The following is a 27,374-nucleotide window of genomic DNA, read 5'->3' as shown; positions in this document are numbered from 1 at the left end:
GCACACACACGCATACACACACAATCTCACACACACCCACACAATCTCACACACACACACTGACATCATTAGTATTTGCCACTCTCTGGTAATAATGGAATTATTAGAGTGCATGTAAACACAGAACGAATGAATATGAGATCTGCAGTAGATGTTTATCATCTCTGCTCATACAAAAAGAATTAAGTGCAACAAATACAAATCCTGCAACGAGCTCCCAGCCTGAGTGACAGAAGGTAGTTATGATAAAGTGACAGGCAGGAGAAATGGAAAAAGAAGAAGTTATTATGGGAGAGCCGAGCACGTCCTTCTCCTCCCTCTTGTCTCTGGCTGGCTAAGCCAATAAACATCCAATCTTCCCTCGGGTTCGTCATGAAAGCGCCTGCTGATTGCGCTCTGGGAGCGGCTAATTTGTCAATTTATGGAGATGGAAAAATCTCTCTCAAGGGTTTAGGAGACACGAAGGAGGAACAGATGAGCTTTTGTGAACGTAAAAGTTCTCAATTAGCGGTGATATAATGTGGTGAAAGCAAGGACGACTACTTTTAACTGGCAAGGACGCGTCCACTCTTGACCCATATTCTACCCGTTACACTGCTGCTCATTAAGTTAAGCACAGTGTGACAGCACGTCATCATCTATGTTACACTAGCTCCTGAAAGGTATATGAGCTCAGCAAAAGGTTTCAATGATGACAGCACCACCACAGCATGGCTGGATACCACGAGTCACTAAGTTATTCTTTCCACAAAATTCAAGCAATCAAAGATGGAAATATTGTAATTATCTTGTGCATACACTATTCTTCCACAAGATATATTCTCATTTCCTGTTTGGATCAAGCTAGAGAGCACTGAACCTAACTTGAACTCTCTGTTGGTACTCTAACAACACGGCCTTAGCCTCCTGCATGGCTCCGCCTTCATGAGTACATCATACATTCGGATGTGTGTGTGTGTGTGTGTGTGTCCTCACCGCGGTAGTAGAAGAGGCACATGTCGCACAGAACGAACCACCTCTTCTTCCAGAGCTTCATGCCTGTGCTGTCCTGCATGGGTCACAGGTCACACACTGTCAGTAGGTCCGTCATAGTGTCGTGATTACAGAGAACAATTCACTCTCTCTCTCACTCCGACACACACACACACACAGCCCCCCCCCCCCCCCCATGTAGGCCAGATTCTCAGTTGGTTGTCATAACAGCAACGTGTGGAACTGCTGTAACATCATCTTCAACACGACACTCGCTGAACTTCCATTGGCAACCAAACAGAGGAATGTCTGCACTGGCAACTGTACGAGGTGTACGTAATGTACACGGTTGCTTTTTTCCGGCTGCCATTTTTTTAAATCCAGGAAACGTAAATCAAAAAGATGCTGTGGCTGTTGATGGTAGCGTAGCTATCTAAAAATGCTAAGTTTGTGCAGGATGTCCCATGTCGTGCCATTTAGGAACAATATTTCGTCATGAGAACACATACTGACAGATAAACAGTGGCCTCACTGAATAACATCTCTATGAACGTTGGGACACGGCACTGCTCCAACACGTAATCCCTCAAACCACACATTCTCTCTATTGCTTCATGTGTCTGTGTACGGGTTAAACAACCCAGAGGTGTGGTTAGGTATGTTTTGGACTTTGGGCAGAGTCAGGCTAGCTGTTTCCCCCTGCCTCCAGTCTTTATGTTAAGCTAGGCTAACCATGTCCTGACTCCAGCTGTGGAGTCAATACACAGTCCTGAGATTGTAACTGATATTTATTATCTTTATCTTGAAAATAAAAAGCAAATAAGTGTATTTACAAAATAGTTTTCACTGTAGTAACATACAATAAAACTGAATAAATTCCAAATGCAGTGAATACTACTACTTTATGTTCATCAGTGTGCACCTTTCACCAACCACATTCCCCCACCTGTCTTCTACCACTTTGTCCCACACACACACTCAACCACATGCCATCACCTCTCCACTCCACAGCCTTCCTCCTGTACCTGCTTGTAAAGCCAGTTGCTCTTGACCACCGGGGCGTTGGGGTTCCTCTTGATGGAGTTTGACCTCTTTCCAAAGTTGTGGACCTTTTTGAAAGACCTAGATGGCTGGAGAAAGACATGGACATTTGTATATATACATATTTTCAGCTCTAAACATTTGCATTACAGTTCAAATGTACATTTTTCAACAAACAAGTCACACAGAATGTGATGTATCTGTAATCTGTAGTCTGTTTCCATCCAGAGGTCGAGAGGGAGAAACAATAAGCCCACATCTCAGCGTCCCTCCCCTGATCTCAACACAACCAGCTCGTGCATCGCTACAGACGCTTCTCCAGCAGTTATACACAGCAACAACAGAGGCAGATGTATTCAGCTCATGAAAGAAAGCATGTTCCACTTACCCACACATCAGAGCTCACTCCTGAAAGATGCTGCACTCCAGCATACAAGTCAACAGCAGAAAGATGCAAGAAGTGCTTTGATGAAGTCTACATTAGAGACAAATAGAAGGACGCCATTGAACCAGTTCCAGCTGTTGTACTCATTGGAGGGAAGTGTCTGAATGTTTCTGGTTTTCCTCTAGAGCAGGGCTCTCAAACTCATTTCCACTCTGTTTGTTTGTATCATTGTTAGTTTTTACAATGTAGTATTATTATTAATAATAATAATAATAATTAATATCATTATTAGGCTAGACCAGGGATTCCCAAAGTGGGGTGCGCGCACCCCTGGGGGTGCGCGAGCTGCCTCTAGGGGGTGCGAGAGAGGAAAAGTGTAATGGCGGTCTGATGGTGTAATAATATTAAATATTTAAAAAAAAGTAATTTTAATTTAAAAACTGTCAGGTGGGACATATGAAGCTATCAGTCGTAAAAGAGGAGAGGGACAGAGAGAGAGAGAGGAATCGGAGGCGAGGGGAACGGAGAGGTGCGTTGGGGAGAGACCGGGAGAAGAAATCGAGCCAGAGTCAGAGGAAGATGAGACGGAGGAGACCGAAAAGGAGGAAGGGATAGCACAGACAAATCGGGAGCACATCGAGTCAAGGTGAAAAAAGAGGAAACGAGAGTGAGCATCAGACTGGGAAAAAAGAGGAAATATGATGAAAAGTATCTGTGTCTGGGCTTCACTTGGACTGGCAACGCAGATTCCCCAAAGCCACAGTGCGTGGTGTGCAGTGAGGTTCTGGCTAACAGTCTGAAGCTCTTATTTACGTCGCCACCTGAACACCAAGCATGCCAGTGCAAGTCAAAAGCCCCTTACATTGTTTATATCCAAATTGGAGGAGTTACAAAACAGCCAAAAACAACTGGAGTCTCATTCATGTGTTGGGTCTATAAATGACGCACTACTGGCTTCATATCTGGTCACAGAATAGCGAGAAAGGGGCTACCGCACACAATCACCGAAGACGTGAGCTTGCCAGCTGCCAGAGAGATGGTGGAATGTATGATTGGGGAGAAAGAAGCAAAAAAGTTGGACATGATCCCGGTGTCCAACAACACTGTGTCGCACCGCATCGATGCTTTGTCCGAAGACATCCTGGCTGCATTAGTCGGTCATTAATTGTAAATTAAATGTGATAATCTGCCTCTGAGCCTGTGCGTGTGTCCTCGCATCCTTATTGCTCTTTAAAAGTGACGCCTTGTGTCACTGAAAGTTATTGAAACTTTGTTGCAGTGTTTCAGGGCGTTTTCACACCTTCAGTTCGTTTGCTTTGTTGCAGTTGCTCCTTTGTTCGGTTTGTGTTCACACTGCAACATTTAACAGCGGACTAAATATTGTAAACAAATGCCACGCGCGAGCAAACTGTTCTCTCATTGGTCCGATTCTTATGCGGCTATGAAGGCTTAAAAGGCTCTGTTGCTTCTTTTTTTAAAAATTATTATTAAGGGGGGGGGGGGTGCGCGAACCCGGTCGGGATGTAGAAGGGGGTGCGCGGCCTAAAAAGTTTGGGAACCGCTGGGCTAGACAGCAGTTATCACAAAGACTGGAAGACCACCAGGTCATGTTCGCAAACATTGGATTATGCAAAAGAAGCCTCTAAGAAAAGGCTGCGTGTGTGTGTGGTGTTACTGCACCTACACACACGTGTTGATGGAGTGTTACACTTTCTGTTCATTTAATCAGAGTAATAACATCAGCGGTGTGTGTATGAGGACTGTGGTACGCTGTAGGACAGTACTGTACACAGAACACAGTACAGTATGAGAGCTACAGGCCTCCAGCAGCCTCCACTGTGTAAAATATTGAGCTTCATCACCTCAGTGAGTCTCTCTCTGCTAATGCGCTGTACAAAGCTAAGTTATTATTAGAGGTGTGATTACAGAGATGTGCTTCAGATGTGAGGCCTCATGGCTGGAGACTGACCCGTGTGGATGAGGTGGAGGTGCTGGTGGCAGTAGTGACAGCGGTGGCCGGGCTGCCAGGGAAGGTGCTGTAGTCGGAGCCACCCGTGTAGTTCGACGCCTCGCTCATGGTGCTCATGGGACGTTCCTTCTTTTCACTGCTGCTGCTCTGCTCTGACGAAGCCTGAGGAGCCGACCTGCCACAGGGCGAGAGACATAGAGAGACAGAGAGAGACAGAGAGAGAGAGCGTCAGTCACACAGTTCACCTCCATAGTGACGTACAGTTCACCTCCATACTAGTGACGTACAGTTCACCTCCATACTAGTGACGTACAGTTCACCTCCATACTAGTGACGTACAGTTCACCTCCATACTAGTGACGTACAGTTCACCTCCATACTAGTGACGTACAGTTCACCTCCATACTAGTGACGTACAGTTCACCTCCATACTAGTGACGTACAGTTCACCTCCATAGTGTTGGGTCTGGCGCCACCTCCTGGCTGGCTGAGCTCCTCACATGTTTTCCTTCCTCACAAAAAGCTGACCTGGGATCAGAGCATTGTCGACCCCAGATGACCACACCCCCGGCTCCGGCTGGAACCTGATACTGACCCTTCATTGGCCAAGAAAATGCCCCCCACTGTTTGTGAGACCAGGTTTGTATATCTCTGTTATAAGCACTAACACAGCGAGATTCTTCCTCTTTGCACCGGACTCGTCCAGGCCACAAGAAGATCCAGCAGCCTCTTCCTCCAGCATCACGCTGGCAACTGAAGGCCACGAGGACCGCCGGCCTCATCAACCCTCATCTCAGCGCGCACGCGCCATTCGCTGGTCGAAACAGACCGTGTTCTATTCTGAGTTTAAGGCCCTTATCCCGCTAGAACGAATCACTTCCGCGATCCGTTCTCCGCTTTTTGTGTACACCAGCCGGCAGGAAGACGTCAAATCCTCTCCTGACCGATGATTCCCGAGAGGGACGCGCCGACCACGCGCCGACCACTCAACCGAAGTTAAATCGTCCTCTCTGCAGCGAGGACAGATCACGTCTGCGATAGAGTCATGGCTATCACTGCATAAGCTGTTCACAACGACAGCGGCAGACTTGTACATGATAAGACCAGTGTGCTCATCCTCATTACAACATCGCAGCAGAGTTGATTCATGTAGTTTTCTCTCTCCTTTTTCTTTCTCCCCCTCCCGTAATATACACACACATAGAGTTACTGTTTTTGGGTGAAACTCCTCGCAATCGATTGCCTCTCACACGTGGTCACATATAGCCACCTCTCAGCCATTTTGTCCGCCATCTTGGTTTGTAGTTCTTGGCTGTAGTTCTTAGATTGCCCCTCCTCCTTTCATCACTGATGGAATAGGTTACACCCCCCCGCCTCACACACACGCACACACACACACACACACACACACACACACACACACACACACACACACACACACACACACCCACCCACACACACTTACATACATATATCCTCCCCCATTTTATTCATTTGACTTTTGGTAGTAGACATATAATTGTGTGATAGTGTTTGTTGGTTGCAATATTAATTGATTTGATCATTTATTATTTTGATTTAATAAACTCTGTTATACTTTAAAGAGCAGTCGTCTGTGATTACTTGTGCATATGTGTGTAATGAAAACTGTATGTAGTAGCCTTGTGTACGAACTTAACCCTTCACTGTCACTGAATGTATAGTCATACGCAGACTATTGACATTATGAGTGACTACTAATTATGAGACTTAGTTTTATCGTTTGGTTATTGGTCCCTGTTCGCAGGGTGGTGCCCCGTTGTTATTAATAATCATTAATAATTGTTACATACATTAATAATTCTATTGATGTCAAGAATTCAGTTTCTTAAATGCTGATAACCCAAACACGCTCCTCTACGTTCCCAACAATAGTGAAGACGTACAGTTCACCTCCGTACTAGTGACGTACAGTTCACCTCCATAGTGAAGACGTACAGTTCACCTCCGTACTAGTGACGTACAGTTCACCTTCATAGTGACGTACAGTTCACCTCCATACTAGTGACGTACAGTTCACCTTCATAGTGACGTACAGTTCACCTCCATACTAGTGACGTACAGTTCACCTCCATACTAGTGACGTACAGTTCACCTCCGTACTAGTGACGTACAGTTCACCTCCATAGTGAAGACGTACAGTTCACCTCCGTACTAGTGACATACAGTTCACCTCCATAGTGACATACAGTTCACCTCCATAGTGAAGACGTACAGTTCACCTCCGTACTAGTGACGTACAGTTCACCTCCATAGTGACATACAGTTCACCTCCATAGTGAAGACGTACAGTTCACCTCCGTACTAGTGACGTACAGTTCACCTTCATAGTGACGTACAGTTCACCTCCATACTAGTGACGTACAGTTCACCTTCATAGTGACATACAGTTCACCTCCATACTAGTGACGTACAGTTCACCTCCATACTAGTGACGTACAGTTCACCTCCATAGTGAAGACGTACAGTTCACCTCCATAGTGAAGACGTACAGTTCAGCTCCGTACTAGTGACGTACAGTTCACCTTCATAGTGACGTACAGTTCACCTCAATACTAGTGACGTACAGTTCACCTCCATACTAGTGACGTACAGTTCACCTCCGTACTGGTGACGTACAGTTCACCTCCATAGTGAAGACGTACAGTTCACCTCCATACTAGTGACGTACAGTTCACCTCCATACTAGTGACGTACAGTTCACCTTCATAGTGACGTACAGTTCACCTCCATACTAGTGACGTACAGTTCACCTTCATAGTGACATATAGTTCACCTCCATACTAGTGACGTACAGTTCACCTCCATAGTGAAGACGTACAGTTCACCTCCGTACTAGTGACGTACAGTTCACCTTCATAGTGACGTACAGTTCACCTCCATACTAGTGACGTACAGTTCACCTCCGTACTAGTGACGTACAGTTCACCTCCATAGTGAAGACGTACAGTTCACCTCCGTACTAGTGATGTACAGTTCACCTCCATAGTGACATACAGTTCACCTCCATAGTGAAGACGTACAGTTCACCTCCGTACTAGTGACGTACAGTTCACCTCCATAGTGACATACAGTTCACCTCCATAGTGAAGACGTACAGTTCACCTCCGTACTAGTGACGTACAGTTCACCTTCATAGTGACGTACAGTTCACCTCCATAGTGACGTACAGTTCACCTCCATACTAGTGACGTACAGTTCACCTCCATACTAGTGACGTACAGTTCACCTCCATAGTGACATACAGTTCACCTCCATAGTGAAGACGTACAGTTCACCTCCGTACTAGTGACGTACAGTTCACCTCCATAGTGACGTACAGTTCACCTCCATAGTGACGTACAGTTCACCTCCATACTAGTGACGTACAGTTCACCTCCATACTAGTGACATACAGTTCACCTCCATAGTGACATACAGTTCACCTCCATAGTGACGTACAGTTCACCTCCATAGTGACGTACAGTTCACTTCCATAGTGACGTACAGTTCACCTCCATAGTGACGTACAGTTCACCTCCATGGTGACGTACAGTTCACCTCCATAGTGACGTACAGTTCACCTCCATAGTGACGTACAGTTCACCTCCATAGTGACGTACAGTTCACCTCCATAGTGACGTACAGTTCACCTCCATACTAGTGACCCACAGTTCACCTCCATAGTGACGTACAGTTCACCTCCATAGTGAAGATGTACAGTTCACCTCCATGGTGACGTACAGTTCACCTCCATAGTGACGTACAGTTCACCTCCATAGTGACGTACAGTTCACCTCCATACTAGTGACGTACAGTTCACCTCCATAGTGACGTACAGTTCACCTCCATACTAGTGACGTACAGTTCACCTCCATACTAGTGACATACAGTTCACCTCCATAGAGACGTACAGTTCACCTCCATACTAGTGACGTACAGTTCACCTCCATACTAGTGACGTACAGTTCACCTCCATACTAGTGACGTACAGTTCACCTCCATACTAGTGACATACAGTTCACCTCCATAGTGACATACAGTTCACCTCCATAGTGACGTAAAGTTCACCTCCATAGTGACGTACAGTTCACCTCCATACTAGTGACATACAGTTCACCTCCATAGTGACGTACAGTTCACCTCCATAGTGAAGACGTACAGTTCACCTCCATAGTGACGTACAGTTCACCTCCATAGTGAAGACGTACAGTTCACCTCCATACCAGTGACGTACAGTTCACCTCCGTACTAGTGACGTACAGTTCACCTCCATAGTGACGTACAGTTCACCTCCATAGTGAAGACGTACAGTTCACCTCCATAGTGACGTACAGTTCACCTCCGTACTAGTGACGTATAGTTCACCTCCATAGTGACATACAGTTCACCTCCATAGTGACGATGTACAGTTCACCTCCATAGTGACGTACAGTTCACCTCTATACTAGTGACGTACAGTTCACCTCCATACTAGTGATGTACAGTTCACCTCCATACTAGTGACGTACAGTTCACCTCCATAGTGACGTACAGTTCACCTCTATACTAGTGACGTACAGTTCACCTCCATAGTGACGTACAGTTCACCTCCGTAGTGACATACAGTTCACCTCCACAGTGACGCACAGTTCACCTCCATAGTGACATACAGTTCACCTCCACAGTGACGTACAGTTCACCTCCATAGTGACGTACAGTTCACCTCCATAGTGACATACAGTTCACCTCCACAGTGACGTACGGTTCACCACACTAGTGACGTACAGTTCACCTCCATAGTGACGTACAGTTCACCTCCACATTGACGTACGGTTCACCACACTCGTGACGTACAGTTCACCTCCATAGTGACGTACAGTTCACCTCCATAGTGACGTACAGTTCACCTCTATACTCGTGACGTACAGGACCATGACACACTTACATTCAAACTGCTCAATTCATAGAAAAACCAGACTTCAAAAGCCAAAGCTACATGATGGACTCACTCTCTTTTCTAGCAAATATCCTGAAAAGTGACAATTAAAATGTAATGTGCATCTAACTTAAATTGAGCAAAAGATCCCAGAAACACACACTGAGACATATGAGCACGCCATCAGTCCAGACTGACCCCAGCTCAGCTCAGCAGTCACATGTTAACATCCCTCTCCTGTAACACAGCTGTGAATGTCTCCTTGGTTGGGTTAGTTCATTCTGTTAGTGTGTGTGTGTGTGTGTGTGTGTGTGTGTGTGTGCGTGTGTGTGTGTGTGTGTGTGTGTGTGCGTGTGTGTGTGTGCGTGTGTGCGTGCAGAGAGGGAGAGCCACAGAAACGGAGATAAAAAAGTGAGAATGTGAGGGAGGAGTTATTATTCTCTGGGTGTCACCTCTGAGTCATGTCTCTACCTCCACACACTTTAAATGGCCTGACAACCTGGCCTGACTAATTGAACCAGCTCAAACTTATTTGCCCCTAGTTTAGTAGTTCCAGCAGCAAGGCCAGCAGAATACAATATACAACAGAATACAAACAGAGCTGTCCACGATGTTGCTATTGTGGATCAACAAAGACATACACAATAACCACAATGCATCAACAAAGACATACACAATAACCACAATGCATCAACAAAGACATACACAATAACCACAATGCATCAACAAAGACATACACAATAACCACAATGCATCAACAAAGACATACACAATAACCACAATGCATCAACAAAGACATACACAATAACCACAATGCATCAACAAAGACATACACAATAACCACAATGCATCAACAAAGACATACACAATAACCACAATGCATCAACAAAGACATACACAATAACCACAATGCATCAACAAAGACATACACAATAACCACAATGCATCATCTACACAACAGATATCACCAGGCAGGGACATGGACGACAAACACACAGTTCCACTGTAGAAAGAGGGCGGGTCCCTAACAGGTCAACCTGCTTTCTTTTATCACATTACATGGATGCGGCTATGTTCTGCTGCCGCTACTCTGTGTCCAGGTTTACAGTTAAGGCTCAAGTAATCAGTAACACTGGATGAAATGACGTGCATGCACTGTCAAAAGGCTCGTCTGTAGTGATGCATCCACACAGAACTCTGCAGTTCCCTCAGAGTGTTTCAGCCTCTTCTGTCTCATCATTTATATTTCTGTTTTCCAGCCCACAGCTTCCAGCCTCCTCTACTGGTGTCCAGCAGCATGGTGTCAGACCAAGAGCTCCAAACACGCGCAGACACACTGAGGTTGGGAAGCTGGACATCAACATCGTACAGCTAAAGAGAAGACCGAGCTCAAAGGACAGGATCTATTGTTTCGACCAAAATCATGACTCCAGATGAATGCTGGAGTTGTTCTTTGTCCACTGGACTTGTAAACAGACAGATGTGTGCTAACATGTTCGCTGGTACAGGCTGGTAACGTGTTCATATGTCAGATGTTGTATTTTGGCTTGTTGCTGCAGTTTTCCTTCATATTTGTCCTGCTAAAGAAGAGGTGACCTGATCTTCAGTCCTTCATCATCAGACCAGCATCTCACTTCTAGCCATGATACAAACTGGATGCTGGTTCCAACTCCACAGCTGGAGTCAATGAGTTGATCCTCTGAAGAAGAAGAATAATCAGCAGTCAGGGCGAGACCAGAGAAAAGTCTGAGGTGAGCAGACTGTTCAGGTGAGCAGACTGGCAGTAAAAGAGTCAGCAGAGTACCTGAGGCTTAAGTATACCGCCATAATCACAAAGCAAGCATACACCATCAGTGAGTTGACATCATCTTGCAGACTTTGCTTCATCACTTTAGGCGCAGGTTGAGGTGAGACCTGTACCTCAGAGTGTGATAACAAACCTCGGTTTGACTCCCAGGTGTATCACTAGAGATCACTCTGCTGATCAGAGTCACACAGCATCAGGACCGGCGTCTTCTTCCCGCTTCCAGCTCTCATACGCTGCCTGCCTCATCTGTAAAAGCATCATTCCCTTCATCTCTGATCCTGCATAGCTTCACTCTGAAATAAAACTACTTGATGACCACTGATCCCGATCATTTACCAGCCTCGCTGAAGAACTGTACTTTGATTAAAATGGCAGAGTGTAATTGGCATGCCATGCATGAGCACATCGTCCATGTTCCACAGCGACGGCTCTGATCATCTGCTCTGCTGTACGTCAGCATCATTTAGTCCCTGAAGCCAAGAATGAAAACCTCAACTCTGCAAATGAAATGTTGACTCAACTGTCATAACATAACACAATACATTTGAAATGACCACTTGAGAAGCAGATACATTTATTCTGAGGGTCTAAAGAATCGAGGGCATGGTTTCCAGCAGTCAGAGTGCTTATTGCACGACTCTGTGGAGCGCTGGATAATCAGCAGTTATCCATGCTTTAAGCACTTTGAGGCACGTTAACTTGTCACATTAACACTGAGCTCTGAATATGTTAACATGGGCTAAATGACTGATATTAGTTGAGGGCGCTGCCGTACTAATTGAAGTTATGGTTCATTCTGCCGTTGAGAGACTTGTGGCACCATCAACACAGCTCCAGAACGACAGCAGGTCTGTTGTGTTCAATAAAACACGGATTCTTTCTTTTGATTCGGGATTAACAGAAAACTCACTTTCCAGCATGACAGAGATGTAAATGTATGATATATGAAGAGAGTCGTTCAGTCCTTCCCCTTGTGCTCTTTGAGCTGCATGCTTATCTTTATCACAGCTCAGTGACCGATGCAGCGCTGTGTGTGAGCTGCTCCTCAATACAAGCAAAGACCTCAAAGATCAAAGAGCTTCTGATTTTGAGAGATTTGATTCTGATGCATTTGTTCACAGTTGGAGTTTGCTCTGAAGGACTGAAGTCACATGACTCAGCTCTGTTTCAAACATCCTTGTCTTGTCATCCTACTCGTCAGAAGGAATCTCTCATTGTGGAAACATCACACTGGTGTCTTGGTGCTATGTACCAGTTTTGAAACAAGGCTAATAAAACACCAGCAGACTGTATCTGATGAATACGGTCTTTGTCAGAGCAGTCGTGTTATGAAGTGAAGCAGTTTGTAGAAGTCAGTGAGCACACTGGGAGCGTGCAGACTGGTAACCAGGCAGGTAAAGCGCTGTCATGGTTCAGGCTGAAGGAGATGATTGGACGGGCTCCTTACAGTCTGTACCACACACAGATACCTGCCCTCATCTCTCTATTCAAAGCCTGCACTGATACACTTCCTGTAATGGGAGGATTCCAGCCTTTCATTTGGCTTTCAATGGTAAACATCTAGGACGTGTTGAGTTCCATAGATATGAGCTCAACAACAATAGAACAATGTTCGAGGTGGAGGAATTGAGTTGATGAGTGAATGGACACAGAGAGGGCTGCGCATGAGGCTGTGGTCACTGGCCAGCAGCACTGAGCACTGTCACGGTTTCATATAGCTGTGAATGAATGTCTTCTGATGATTAAATGATAAAAGAAGAAAATACAGAGTTTGAGATGTTGAGTGAAAGTGAACGTGTTGATCTTTTAGATGTGATATAAATGTCGGCGGTTTAATGCTGGTTTCTTTATCTCAAACACATCCTCTCTTCGTGAGAGCAGAGAGAAGATATCCTCGGTGATGAGCCTGAGAGCGCTCCGTGTGCAGTCACGTTCAGCAGTTTGTGAGCAGCTCCTCCAGGATCTCTTGAGTAACTCTGTGGTGCATCAGGTTACATCTGAGGAGCCTGGAGGGACAGCTGAGGGCTCATTTATTTCATATTCATTTAAAAGTTTGAGAAGAAGGGAATAAAATAGCTTGAGGGCTCATGTGGCACTAAGACGCCTTTATATTACATCAAATACAGCTGCTGTGTGCCGTGCCTTAAACACAGTGCTGAGGAGATGAAGTGACGGCTCCTCTGTTTCTCACAGCTGACTCTCTGCTGCAGCAGCTGCAGGTCCGGTCCAGCACCAGGCTGTGTGCACGCAGTACTAACCGCAGGTCATGTGACGCGCCACACTTACATTTCATCTCTATTTAGGAAATAATTATGAAAACTTTAAAATGCAATGATTCTTAGGCAACATCTGGAGTTCTTCTTTAATGACCTGTCAGTGGATTTATGAACGCTTATTACCCAGTGGACATGAGATAGAATGATATCCTCAGAAAGTGCAATACACAACGTATCTGGAATATGTATCATGTCTGTGTTTTCTGATTTGAGTTATGACATTAAGAAGAAGGAGCGTTTCTAGCTTCACTGCCTCCATGAGCTGTGTGTCAGACAGCACACCTCTTCTCTTCCTTTGAGTTTGTGGATTCATTCTTTCATTACTGCTAGTTTGAGCTGGAGTGAACCCTGCAGCCACAACAGTGTTTGTGTCGGGTGATTTCTTTGGGGATGTTTTAGATTTTTAGATTTTGATCTTCGTCTTGCTTCTTTAAACAAGAAGAGGAGTCTCCTCTGGTCTGCAGGTCATCAACGTGCATTAAGCCTGCAAGCTACTAACACTGACATTTCAAGCAAAGATATTTGCCTTCCACGCGTCATCTTCAGGACAGGTGGGGGGAATTAGTCACCGCAGGTCAACACCTTTCACTTCCTCTCTGCTCAACAAGTGTAAAAATACAAAACCATGCACAGCTCATCTACACACACACACACACACACACCTCAATACTCCTCAACGAGAGCGAGGGCAGAGGAGGTAATTGGGAGGGAGATGAATGGGGTGAGTGTGAAAGCAATGGAGAGTGAGAGTGTGAGAAAGAGAAGTGAGCAGCTCCACTGAGCCTGTTAGCAGTAAACAGTGTGTGTAAATGTGTCTGTGGGTATCTCAGCTGCACAGAGGCGACAGCGGGTGAAATAGCATCCTGTGGACTCTGTGGAGGCGGTGCGTGTAATTGCTGCACTTTGTTTGTGTTTCTCAGAGGCTCCGGTCCTAAATCTCTTCTTAGCCCCATCATCCTGACTTTTTGCTGTTTTCCAGTTTGTCTCCTGGGAAGCAGAGAATAGTTTCTTTGTAGGAATTGTGTGTGTCGTCTGCAGAAGGAATCCCATTCCAGAGTTGATGAGTAGGGAGTGAGGCAGGGAACATTCAACGGGATCGCAGAGATACAGACAGAGAGGACAAAGAGACGGAGAGAAAGATGGAAACAGAGAGCAGATGATAGACAAAGAGAAGACAGATGAAGATGGAAGGACAGACTGCTGACCCTCAGTAAGTCACACACACAACCAAAAACCTAGAAGCAAGAAGAGACAGAAGGATTTGCAGCTGGATCTGCAGCGCTGCAAAATCCTCCACAGTCAGTCAGTCAGTCAGTTAACAACACTGTCAACCAGTCCAGCATGTCTGCAGCTGAATCCAGAGCAGGAGCCAGAAGGGAAATATGGAACCGCAAGACAGCCAACTCTTATCACCAACACAGCAACATACACGAGCAGTCAGGATTCAGTGCAAACAGAACTGCTGCCAGAGGAAATGTAAGGATGGCATCTGACTCATGTGGGCAGTGAGAGGAACCCAGGAGATAGGGCTGGGCGGTATGACCACAAATCCATATCACGGTATTTTTTAAGACTCTACCGGTTTCACAGTATTTTTTAAGACTCTACCGGTTTCACGGTATATCACGGTATTTTTTCCGCCTTAATGCAGTGGAGGGCCCTGCCGTGCATTTTATACCTGGGTATTCACTGCTGTCCTGCAGCTTTAATACCACCGGATAGCCACATTATAGCGCCACAGCTTCTATTAGTTTTCATGGCTGTAACTATGTATGAGTTGTTCCAATAATGCTAGAGCATTTAGAAAATGCAAAAGCCTAAATTCAGGAAAATATAATGGTCTCAGATGGCCTGGCTGTGTGATCCACAGTGATTCCTTAATGACAAGCCTCGACCCAAAGAGAGCATCAGGATTTTACTTTCACAACTTGAATGTTGAACGTACTGCTTTGCAGTCATTCCTCGGCTCAGCACCCTCTATCATGGTGCAGCGCAACTCAGTCAGAATGCATTTTGATTGGCTGAACCGCATCACGTGATGTGATTCACTACCCATCAGCCTCTGCTGGATGTTAAGTTTTGTTTCACGATAGTCACGTGCTCGCCCACTGACCAATCACAGCACACTCTGCACCTCGCGGCAGAGCCTGTACATGGACCCTGAGCGGCATGTAATGCTGATGTCATTATAGGACGGCCCGCCACTGGCTTAATGCATTCATTAATTAACGCCGTAGTAGACTAACACAAGAACGGCCGGTCAACCGGCGGTGAACAGCTGTTTGTGTGGCGTGTCTTCCGTCACTTCCTGTTTCCTTCACCTCCGGTTTGCATGCTTTACCCAGCATGCAGTTCGGCGGAGACATTTTATAAATGTACAATTATTAGTGCTACAAATTGTTTAACTGTCACAAACTGTTGAGTCGTGGTGTTTTGCCCTGTTAAAGAGCATTAGTTGTGGGTTGTTCATTGTTGTTATAATAATTGTTGATATAAAGTTATAAAGTAAACCATGAGTAGGGTTCTCTCTCAATACAGGTAAGACAGCTAGCTCCGTCCGTAGCACTCCTAGCCGCGAACAATATATTTTGCTGCCTGTTGAAGAGCGACAGAAGTTGTTTCGGCCTATACCGCGCAGCCCTACCAGGGGAACATGATTCTTATTAAAGATTGTGATTCATTCATTTATTATACTTTGATAAACCAGTTCATTCATGTAATGCAGCCAATAAACAAAACAATAGCATTACAGGCACACTGAGTTGCAGTGTGCCTGTAACGCCACTAAGAAAGTCTCTGAGCACTGGACTCTCAGAGTGGAACCTCCTCCCCACTAGCTAAGCCTTACATGCCTGGCTCTCTCAGCTGCCCACAGAGTCTCACCCAAGAACCCCAATAGGCCGTGTCCGCCGAGGTCCAGTCCAAAGCGCAGTTTGCCGCTGACCTCTGGGCTGACCCTCAGAGCAGCTCTGCCTGTGGTCTTCAGCTCTGACTGTCCAGCCCCAAGGCCGTCCATCTGAGGGTCCATGCTGCTCTTTAGTCCCCACGCAAACCACATCTTGGTTCTTCATAACTTCTGCATTCAAGTCCTATCCCCACTGCCTCTCACTCACCCACCATGAGAGAACAATTCTTTAAAAACATGAGCAACATCTGCAACAGCAGTTCAGGTCAAGTCATCAAAGCTTTGGATCAAGAGCTGATGGGCCAGACTGTGAAATTCAGGTGTTATACGTTGTTTGGTCACCACTATGAGTGAGTCAGATATCTATGGGTCAGATATCTATGGGTCAGATATCTATGGGTCAGATATCTATGGGTCAGATATCTATGAGTCAGATATCTATGGGTCAGATATCTATGGGTCAGATATCTATGAGTCAGATATCTATGGGTCAGATATCTATGAGTCAGATATCTATGGGTCAGATATCTATGGGTCAGATATCTATGGGTCAGATATCTATGGGTCAGATATCTATGGGTCAGATATCTATGAGTCAGATATCTATGGGTCAGATATCTATGGGTCAGATATCTATGGGTCAGATATCTATGGGCCAATGTTGATAATGTCAAAAGAAGCAAAGCTATACATAGACAGAGTTGGGTTCGGTTTACTCAGGTTCAGACTCAGTAAAAGGTCCCATGGTTTGGAATTGGGCCATGTTTATCCCAGCATGCACTGCTGCTCCCTCACTCCAACCAGAGTCTTGTCATATCTTGTCATATCACAGCCAATAAAAGTAACAAAGGGAATTGACTTGTGGCATTAAGAAAAGATTATTATCATTATTATTCTGATATTACATATTTGCATCTTAATGGTTTCAAACAGAAACTATTATCCCAAGTTTGTTGCACGTATAATAGAAGCACAGTCCTCTGCTTTCTGCTCAGACAACAGCCTCTCAGAGACGATGGCTTCAGAGGACTGTTGGAAATGAACAGCAGACTTGGAGTGTTGTTCAGACTGTAGACTGCGATGAGCTCCCAGTCAGTGTCCACGTCCATGCTGCTGCACACTGACGCACTGTTTCTGTCCTCACAGCTGCATGGCCACTCAACACACGGCCTCTGATCAGGACAGTCACCCTCAGAGCTTAGACATGACTAGAGATGATGTCGTCCTCCACCCCACGCCTGTTCAACAGCACCAGAAGAAGCTCTACTGTACATACTGAGCTTATGTATTTTCCTTTCAAACAACTGCCTCAGATCGTTCAACAATAAAAGGTTTTCACACGTCTCACAATGCTGCAAGGAGGCAACATCGACATCATTTCTTATCACAATGTCAGTTTTAAGGCTCAAATAACAGCTCAGGGCGATTAAAGGCTGAGAGAGCAGATTTACACATCACAGAGTCATTTCACAGTCACCACTCACACATTCTGCTTTCATTCAGTCATTGTTCACAGTCACTTTTCATTTTTCTGTTTTTCTGTTTCAATGGTTTCACCCTGAAGCCTGTTTTACATTCTGGTATGTTTGTCTCATTGGACGTTGTGCTGCCTTGGCCTCTAGCACTTCCTGTTCACATACACAGTCAGCTGGAAGACTGTGGCACAGAAGGGAGTCAACATCTCATCAGCAATGATGCCACTGACTGTGGACAACCCAAGTGTAAAGAGTGAGCTGGCAGTCCATCGTCTTGTGTTCTGATTTTACAGAAGTGTGACGAATTATAAACAGAAGTTATGCGATATTTGCAGCAAAATATGTCAAACAGGTGACGAGGAAAACAAATGTGGCTGCAAAGATTCAGATGCTGCACATATATTTTCAGAATGCATTGTGTGTTCATATCCAGAGAATGTATTACTAACTAGCAGGTTCTATGTATTCAATAAATACAACAATATAACCCTCTGCTGCTTCACGTTCATGCTACTCTGGGGTCCGTCTGGAACTCAACCGACCCGAAACCGAGACACACTGACAAGTCTGGACTTGAGACCTGGCTCTGGTCTGAGGAGGATCTTTGGGGTCTGGTCTATCCAACAGTCACACAGTACACTCACACACTGACAGCTGCACAGAACAGCTCAACCCAGAAGCATTCCATGAATGAATCCGTCTACAAGTGTCTTCAGTGACCTTTCAAATCAGCACAGAAGTCAGAAGCCTGCGAAGCTGTGCGTGTGTGTCAGCGTGCAGAGAGACTTACTGTTCATTTACGACAAAGATGCAGTTGTCTTGGGACGGGACGCCGGACACCGGGTGCTTACAGGTCACCTTCCTCTCATTGTGACTGCAGGGAGAGTAAGAGGAAGAAATCAATCACTGACCAACACCAAGACACTTCAAACATGTGCAACTGACATAGAGCTGAAGGCTGGGACACATCATTCATACAAGAGTCAATAGTACACATCTGCATCATAAACAGTAACACATCTGCATCATGAACAGTACCACATCTGCATCATAAACAGTACCACATCTGCATCATAAACACTACCACATCTGCATCATAAACAGTACCACATCTGCATCATAAACAGTACTACATCTGTATTATAAACAGTACTACATCTGCATCATAAACACTACCACATCTGCATCATAAACACTACCACATCTGCATCATAAACAGTACCACATCTGTATTATTAACAGTACCACATCTGCATCATAAACAGTATTATTAACAGTACTACATCTGTATTATAAACAGTACCACATCTGCATCATAAACAGTAATACATCTGTATTATTAACAGTACTACATCAGCATCATGAACAGTACTACATCTGTATTATTAACAATACCACATCTGCATCATAAACAGTAATACATCTGTATTATTAACAGTACCACATCTGCATCATGAACAGTAATACATCTGCATCATGAACAGTAATACATCTGTGTTATTAACAGTACCACATCTGTATTATAAACAGTACCACATCTGCATCATAAACAGTAATACATCTGCATCATAAACAGTAATACATCTGTGTTATTAAGAGTACCACATCTGTATTATAAACAGTACCACATCTGCATCATGAACAGTAATACATCTGTATTATTAACAGTAACACATCTGCATCATGGACAGTAATACATCTGCATCATGAACAGTCATACATCTGTATTATTAACAGTACTACATCTATATTATTAACAGTGCCACATCTGTATTATTAACAGTACTACATCTGTATCATGAACAGTACTACATCTGTATTATTAACAGTACTACATCTGCATAATAAACAGTACTTCATCTGTATTATTAACAGTACTACATCTGTATTATTAACAGTACTACATCTGCATCATAAACAGTACTGAATCTGTATTATTAACAGTACTACATCTGTATTATTAACTGTACTACATCTGCATCATAAACAGTACTGCATCTGTATTATTAACAGTACTACATCTGCATCATAAAGAGTGCTACATCTGCATCATAAACAGTACTACATCTGTATAATTAACAGTACTACATCTGTATTATTAACAGTACTACATCTGTATTATTAACAGTACTACATCTGCATCATAAACAGTACTACATATGTATTATTAACAGTACCACATCTGCATCATGAACAGCAATACATCTGTATTATTAACAGTACCACATCTGCATCATAAACAGTAATACATCTGTATCATAAACAGTACCACATCTGTATTATAAACAGTACCACATCTGTATTATAAACAGTACTACATCTGTATTATGAACAGTACTACATCTGTATTATTAACAGTACTACATCTGTATTATAAACAGTACTACATCTGTGTTATAAACAGTACTACATCTGCACCATAAACAGTACCACATCTGCATCATCAACAGTACTACATCTGTATTATGAACAGTACTACATCTGCATCATAAACAGTACCACATCTGCATCATGAACAGTACCACATCTGTATTATGAACAGTACTACATCTGCATCATAAACAGTACCACAGCTGCATCATGAACAGTACCACATCTGTATTATAAACAGTACCACATCTGTATTATAAACAGTACCACATCTGCATCATAAACAGTACTACATCTGTGTTATTAACAGTACCACATCTGCATTATTAACAGTACCACATCTGTATTATTAACAGTACCACATCTGTATTATAAACAGTACCACATCTGTATTATACACAGTACCACATCTGTATTATTGACAGTACCACATCTGCATCATAAACAGTATTATTAACAGTACTACATCAGTATTATAAACAGTACCACATCTGTATTATAAACAGTACCACATCTGCATCATAAACAGTAACACATCTGTATTATTAACAGTACTACATCAGCATCATGAACAGTACTACATCTGTATTATTAACAATACCACATCTGCATCATGAACAGTAATACATCTGCATCATAAACAGTAATACATCTGTGTTATTAACAGTACCACATCTGTATTATAAACAGTACCACATCTGCATCACGAACAGTAATACATCTGTATTATTAACAGTAACACATCTGCATCATGAACAGTAATACATCTGCATCATGAACAGTCATACATCTGTATTATTAACAGTACTACATCTGTATTATAAACAGTACCACATCTGTATTATAAACAGTACCACATCTGCATCATAAACAGTACTACATCTGTATTATTAACAGTACTACATCTGCATCATAAACAGTACATCTGTATTATTAACAGTACTACATCTGCATAATAAACAGTACTACATCTGTATTATTAACAGTACTACATCTGCATCATAAACAGTACTGCATCTGTATTATAACAGTACTACATCTGCATCATGAACAGTGCTACATCTGTATCATGAACAGTACTACATCTGTATTATTACCAGTACTACATCTGCATCATAAACAGTACTGCATCTGTATTATTAACAGTACTACATCTGTATTATTAACAGTACTACATCTGCATCATAAACAGTACTGCATCTGTATTATTAACAGTACTACATCTGCATCATAAACAGTGCTACATCTGCATCATAAACAGTAATACATCTGTATCATAAACAGTACCACATCTGTATTATAAACAGTACCACATCTGTATTATAAACAGTACTACATCTGTATTATGAACAGTACTACATCTGTATTATTAACAGTACTACATCTGTATTATTAACAGTACTACATCTGCATCATAAACAGTACTACATATGTATTATAAACAGTGCTACATCTGTATTATTAACAGTACTACATCTGTATTATTAACAGTACTACATCTGTATTATAAACAGTACCACATCTGCATCATAAACAGTAATACATCTGTATTATTAACAGTACTACATCAGCATCATGAACAGTACTACATCTGTATCATTAACAGTACCACATCTGCATCATGAACAGTAATACATCTGTATTATTAACAGTAACACATCTGCATCATGAACAGTAATACATCTGCATCATGAACAGTAATACATCTGTGTTATTAACAGTACCACATCTGTATTATAAACAGTACCACATCTGCATCATCAACAGTAATACATCTGCATCATAAACAGTAATACATCTGTGTTATTAACAGTACCACATCTGTATTATAAACAGTACCACATCTGCATCATGAACAGTAATACATCTGTATTATTAACAGTAATACATCTGCATCATGAACAGTAATACATCTGCATCATGAACAGTCATACATCTGTATTATTAACAGTACTACATCTGTATTATTAACAGTACTACATCTGCATTATAAACAGTACTACATCTGTATTATGAACAGTACTACATCTGTATCATGAACAGCACTGCATCTGCATCATAAACAGTACTACATCTGTATCATAAACAGTACTACATGTGCATCATAAACAGTACTGCATCTGTATTATTAACAGTACTACATCTGCATCATAAACAGTGCTACATCTGCATCATAAACAGTACTACATCTGTATCATAAACAGTACGACATCTGTATTATAAACAGTACTACATCTGTATTATTAACAGCACTACATCTGTATTATTAACAGTACTACATCTGTATTATTAACAGTACTACATCTGCATCATAATCAGTACTACATATGTATTATGAACAGTGCTACATCTGTATTATTAACAGTACTACATCTGTATTATTAACAGTACTACATCTGCATCATAAACAGTTCCACATCTGTATTATAAACAGTACTACATCTGTATTATTAACAGTACTACATCTGCATCATGAACAGTACTACATATGTATTATAAACAGTACTACATCTGTATTATGAACAGTACTACATCTGTATTATGAACAGTACTACATCTGTATTATAAACAGTAATACATCTGTATTATTAACAGGACCACATCTGCATCATGAACAGCAATACATCTGTATTATTAACAGTACCACATCTGCATCATAAACAGTACTACATCTGTATTATTAACAGTACCACATCTGCATCATGAACAGTAATGCATCTGTATTATTAACAGTACTACATCTGTATTATAAACAGTACTACATCTGTATTATTTACAGGACCACATCTGCATCATGAACAGCAATACATCTGTATTATTAACAGTACCACATCTGCATCATAAACAGTACTACATCTGTATTATTAACAGTACCACATCTGCATCATAAACAGTACCACATCTGCATCATGAACAGTACTTCATCTGTATTATAAACAGTACCACATCTGTATTATAAACAGTACCACATCTGCATCATAAACAGTACCACATCTGCATCATGAACAGTACTACATCTGTATTATTAACAGTACCACATCTGTATTATAAACAGTAACACATCTGCATCATAAACAGTACCACATCTGCATCATGAACAGTACTGCATCTGTATTATTAACAGTACTACATCTGCATCATAAACAGTGCTACATCTGCATCATAAACAGTAATACATCTGTATCATAAACAGTACCACATCTGTATTATAAACAGTACCACATCTGTATTATAAACAGTACTACATCTGTATTATGAACAGTACTACATCTGTATTATTAACAGTACTACATCTGTATTATTAACAGTACTACATCTGTATTATTAACAGTACTACATCTGCATCATAAACAGTACTACATATGTATTATAAACAGTGCTACATCTGTATTATTAACAGTACTACATCTGTATTATTAACAGTACTACATCTGTATTATAAACAGTACCACATCTGCATCATAAACAGTAATACATCTGTATTATTAACAGTACTACATCAGCATCATGAACAGTACTACATCTGTATCATTAACAGTACCACATCTGCATCATGAACAGTAATACATCTGTATTATTAACAGTAACACATCTGCATCATGAACAGTAATACATCTGCATCATGAACAGTAATACATCTGTGTTATTAACAGTACCACATCTGTATTATAAACAGTACCACATCTGCATCATCAACAGTAATACATCTGCATCATAAACAGTAATACATCTGTATTATTAACAGTGCCACATCTGCATCATAAACAGTAATACATCTGCATCATGAACAGTAATACATCTGTATTATTAAAAGTACTACATCTGCATTATAAACAGTACTACATCTGTATTATGAACAGTACTACATCTGTATCATGAACAGCACTGCATCTGCATCATAAACAGTACTACATCTGTATCATAAACAGTACTACATCTGCATCATAAACAGTACTACATCTGTATTATTAACAGTACTACATCTGCATAATAAACAGTACTACATCTGTATTATTAACAGTACTACATCTGTATTATTAACAGTACTACATCTGCATCATAAACAGTACTGCATCTGTATTATTAACAGTACTACATCTGCATCATAAACAGTGCTACATCTGCATCATTAACAGTACTACATCTGTATCATAAACAGTACGACATCTGTATTATAAACAGTACTACATCTGTATTATTAACAGCACTACATCTGTATTATTAACAGTACTACATCTGTATTATTAACAGTACTACATCTGCATCATAATCAGTACTACATATGTATTATGAACAGTGCTACATCTGTATTATTAACAGTACTACATCTGTATTATTAACAGTACTACATCTGCATCATAAACAGTTCCACATCTGTATTATAAACAGTACTACATCTGTATTATTAACAGTACTACATCTGCATCATGAACAGTACTACATATGTATTATAAACAGTACTACATCTGTATTATGAACAGTACTACATCTGTATTATGAACAGTACTACATCTGTATTATAAACAGTAATACATCTGTATTATTAACAGGACCACATCTGCATCATGAACAGCAATACATCTGTATTATTAACAGTACCACATCTGCATCATAAACAGTACTACATCTGTATTATTAACAGTACCACATGTGCATCATGAACAGTAATGCATCTGTATTATTAACAGTACTACATCTGCATCATAAACAGTACTACATCTGTATTATTAACAGTACCACATCTGCATCATAAACAGTACCACATCTGCATCATGAACAGTACTACATCTGTATTATAAACAGTACCACATCTGTATTATAAACAGTACCACATCTGCATCATAAACAGTACCACATCTGCATCATGAACAGTACTACATCTGTATTATAAACAGTACCACATCTGTATTATAAACAGTAACACATCTGCATCATAAACAGTACCACATCTGTATTATTAACAGTACCACATCTGTATTAGAAACAGTACCACATCTGTATTATAAACAGTACTACATCTGCATCATAAACAGTACCTCATCTGCATCATGAACAGTACTACATCTGTATTATAAACAGTACCACATCTGTATTATAAACAGTACCACATCTGCATCATAAACAGTACTACATCTGTATTATTAACAGTACCACATCTGTATTATAAACAGTACCACATATGTATTATAAACAGTACTACATCTGAATTATTAACAGTACCACATCTGTGTTATTAACAGTACCACATCTGCATCATAAACAGTACCACATCTGCATCATTAACAGTACCACATCTGTATTATAAACAGTACCACATCTGAATCATAAAAAGTACTACATCTGTATCATAAACAGTACGACATCTGTATTATAAACAGTACTACATCTGTATTATTAACAGCACTACATCTGTATTATTAACAGTACTACATCTGTATTATTAACAGTACTACATCTGCATCATAATCAGTACTACATATGTATTATGAACAGTGCTACATCTGTATTATTAACAGTACTACATCTGTATTATTAACAGTACTACATCTGCATCATAAACAGTTCCACATCTGTATTATAAACAGTACTACATTTGTATTATTAACAGTACTACATCTGCATCATAAACAGTTCCACATCTGTATTATAAACAGTACTACATCTGTATTATTAACAGTACTACATCTGCATCATGAACAGTACTACATATGTATTATAAACAGTACTACATCTGTATTATGAACAGTACTACATCTGTATTATGAACAGTACTACATCTGTATTATAAACAGTAATACATCTGTATTATTAACAGGACCACATCTGCATCATGAACAGCAATACATCTGTATTATTAACAGTACCACATCTGCATCATAAACAGTACTACACCTGTATTATTAACAGTACCACATGTGCATCATGAACAGTAATGCATCTGTATTATTAACAGTACTACATCTGCATCATAAACAGTACTACATCTGTATTATTAACAGTACCACATCTGCATCATAAACAGTACCACATCTGCATCATGAACAGTACTACATCTGTATTATAAACAGTACCACATCTGTATTATAAACAGTACCACATCTGCATCATAAACAGTACCACATCTGCATCATGAACAGTACTACATCTGTATTATAAACAGTACCACATCTGTATTATAAACAGTAACACATCTGCATCATAAACAGTACCACATCTGCATCATGAACAGTACTACATCTGTATTATAAACAGTACCACATCTGTATTATTAACAGTACCACATCTGTATTAGAAACAGTACCACATCTGTATTATAAACAGTACTACATCTGCATCATAAACAGTACCTCATCTGCATCATGAACAGTACTACATCTGTATTATAAACAGTACCACATCTGTATTATAAACAGTACCACATATGTATTATAAACAGTACTACATCTGAATTATTAACAGTACCACATCTGTGTTATTAACAGTACCACATCTGCATCATAAACAGTACCACATCTGCATCATTAACAGTACCACATCTGTATTATAAACAGTACCACATCTGCATCATAAAAAGTACTACATCTGTATCATAAACAGTACCACATCTGCATCATAAACAGTACCACATCTGTATTATAAACAGTACCACATCTGTATTATAAACAGTTCCACATCTGTGTTATAAACCGTACTACATCTGTATTATAAACAGTACTACATCTGTGTTATAAACAGTACTACATTTGCACCATAAACAGTACCACATCTGCATCATCAACAGTACTACATCTGTATTATGAACAGTACTACATCTGCATCATAAACAGTACCACATCTGCATCATCAACAGTACTACATCTGTATTATGAACAGTACTACATCTGTATCATAAACAGTATCACAGCTGCATCATGAACAGTACCACATCTGTATTATAAACAGTACCACATCTGTATTATAAACAGTACCACATCTGTATTATAAACAGGACCACATCTGCATCATAAACAGTACCACATCTGTATTATTAACAGTACCACATCTGTATTATAAACAGTACCGCATCTGTATTATAAACAGTACCACATCTGTATTATAAACAGTACTACATCTGTATTATAAACAGTGCTACATCTGAATTATTAACAGTACCACATCTGTATTATAAACAGTACCACATCTGCATCATAAACAGTACCTCATCTGCATCATGAACAGTACTACATCTGTATTATAAA

At 41.3% G+C, this 27,374-nt stretch overlaps 1 protein-coding gene across 6 annotated transcripts in view; it reads right to left on the bottom strand.

Moving 5' to 3' along the window:
- Positions 1 to 27,374, bottom strand: part of LOC306795995 (pleckstrin homology domain-containing family A member 5-like) — a 227,039-nt gene that overhangs the window by 55,018 nt on the left and 144,647 nt on the right. For 5 of the 6 annotated variants that reach the window (XM_079294750.1, XM_079294754.1, XM_079294751.1 and 2 more), the window contains exons 4-7: positions 18,557 to 18,640; positions 4,368 to 4,542; positions 1,998 to 2,102; positions 976 to 1,048 (exon numbers count right to left, since the gene is read on the bottom strand). In XM_079294750.1, coding sequence (XP_079150876.1) covers positions 976 to 1,048; positions 1,998 to 2,102; positions 4,368 to 4,542; positions 18,557 to 18,640 — 437 coding nt within the window. The remainder of the gene's footprint in view (positions 1 to 975; positions 1,049 to 1,997; positions 2,103 to 4,367; positions 4,543 to 18,556; positions 18,641 to 27,374) is intronic. The other variant, XM_079294753.1, reaches the window with a different exon arrangement.

The sequence above is a fragment of the Melanostigma gelatinosum genome, assembly GCF_949748355.1.
Source record: "Melanostigma gelatinosum genome assembly, chromosome: 22".
Classification (NCBI taxonomy): Eukaryota; Metazoa; Chordata; class Actinopteri; order Perciformes; family Zoarcidae; genus Melanostigma; species Melanostigma gelatinosum.
This window is presented reverse-complemented; position numbering and strand designations above follow the sequence as displayed.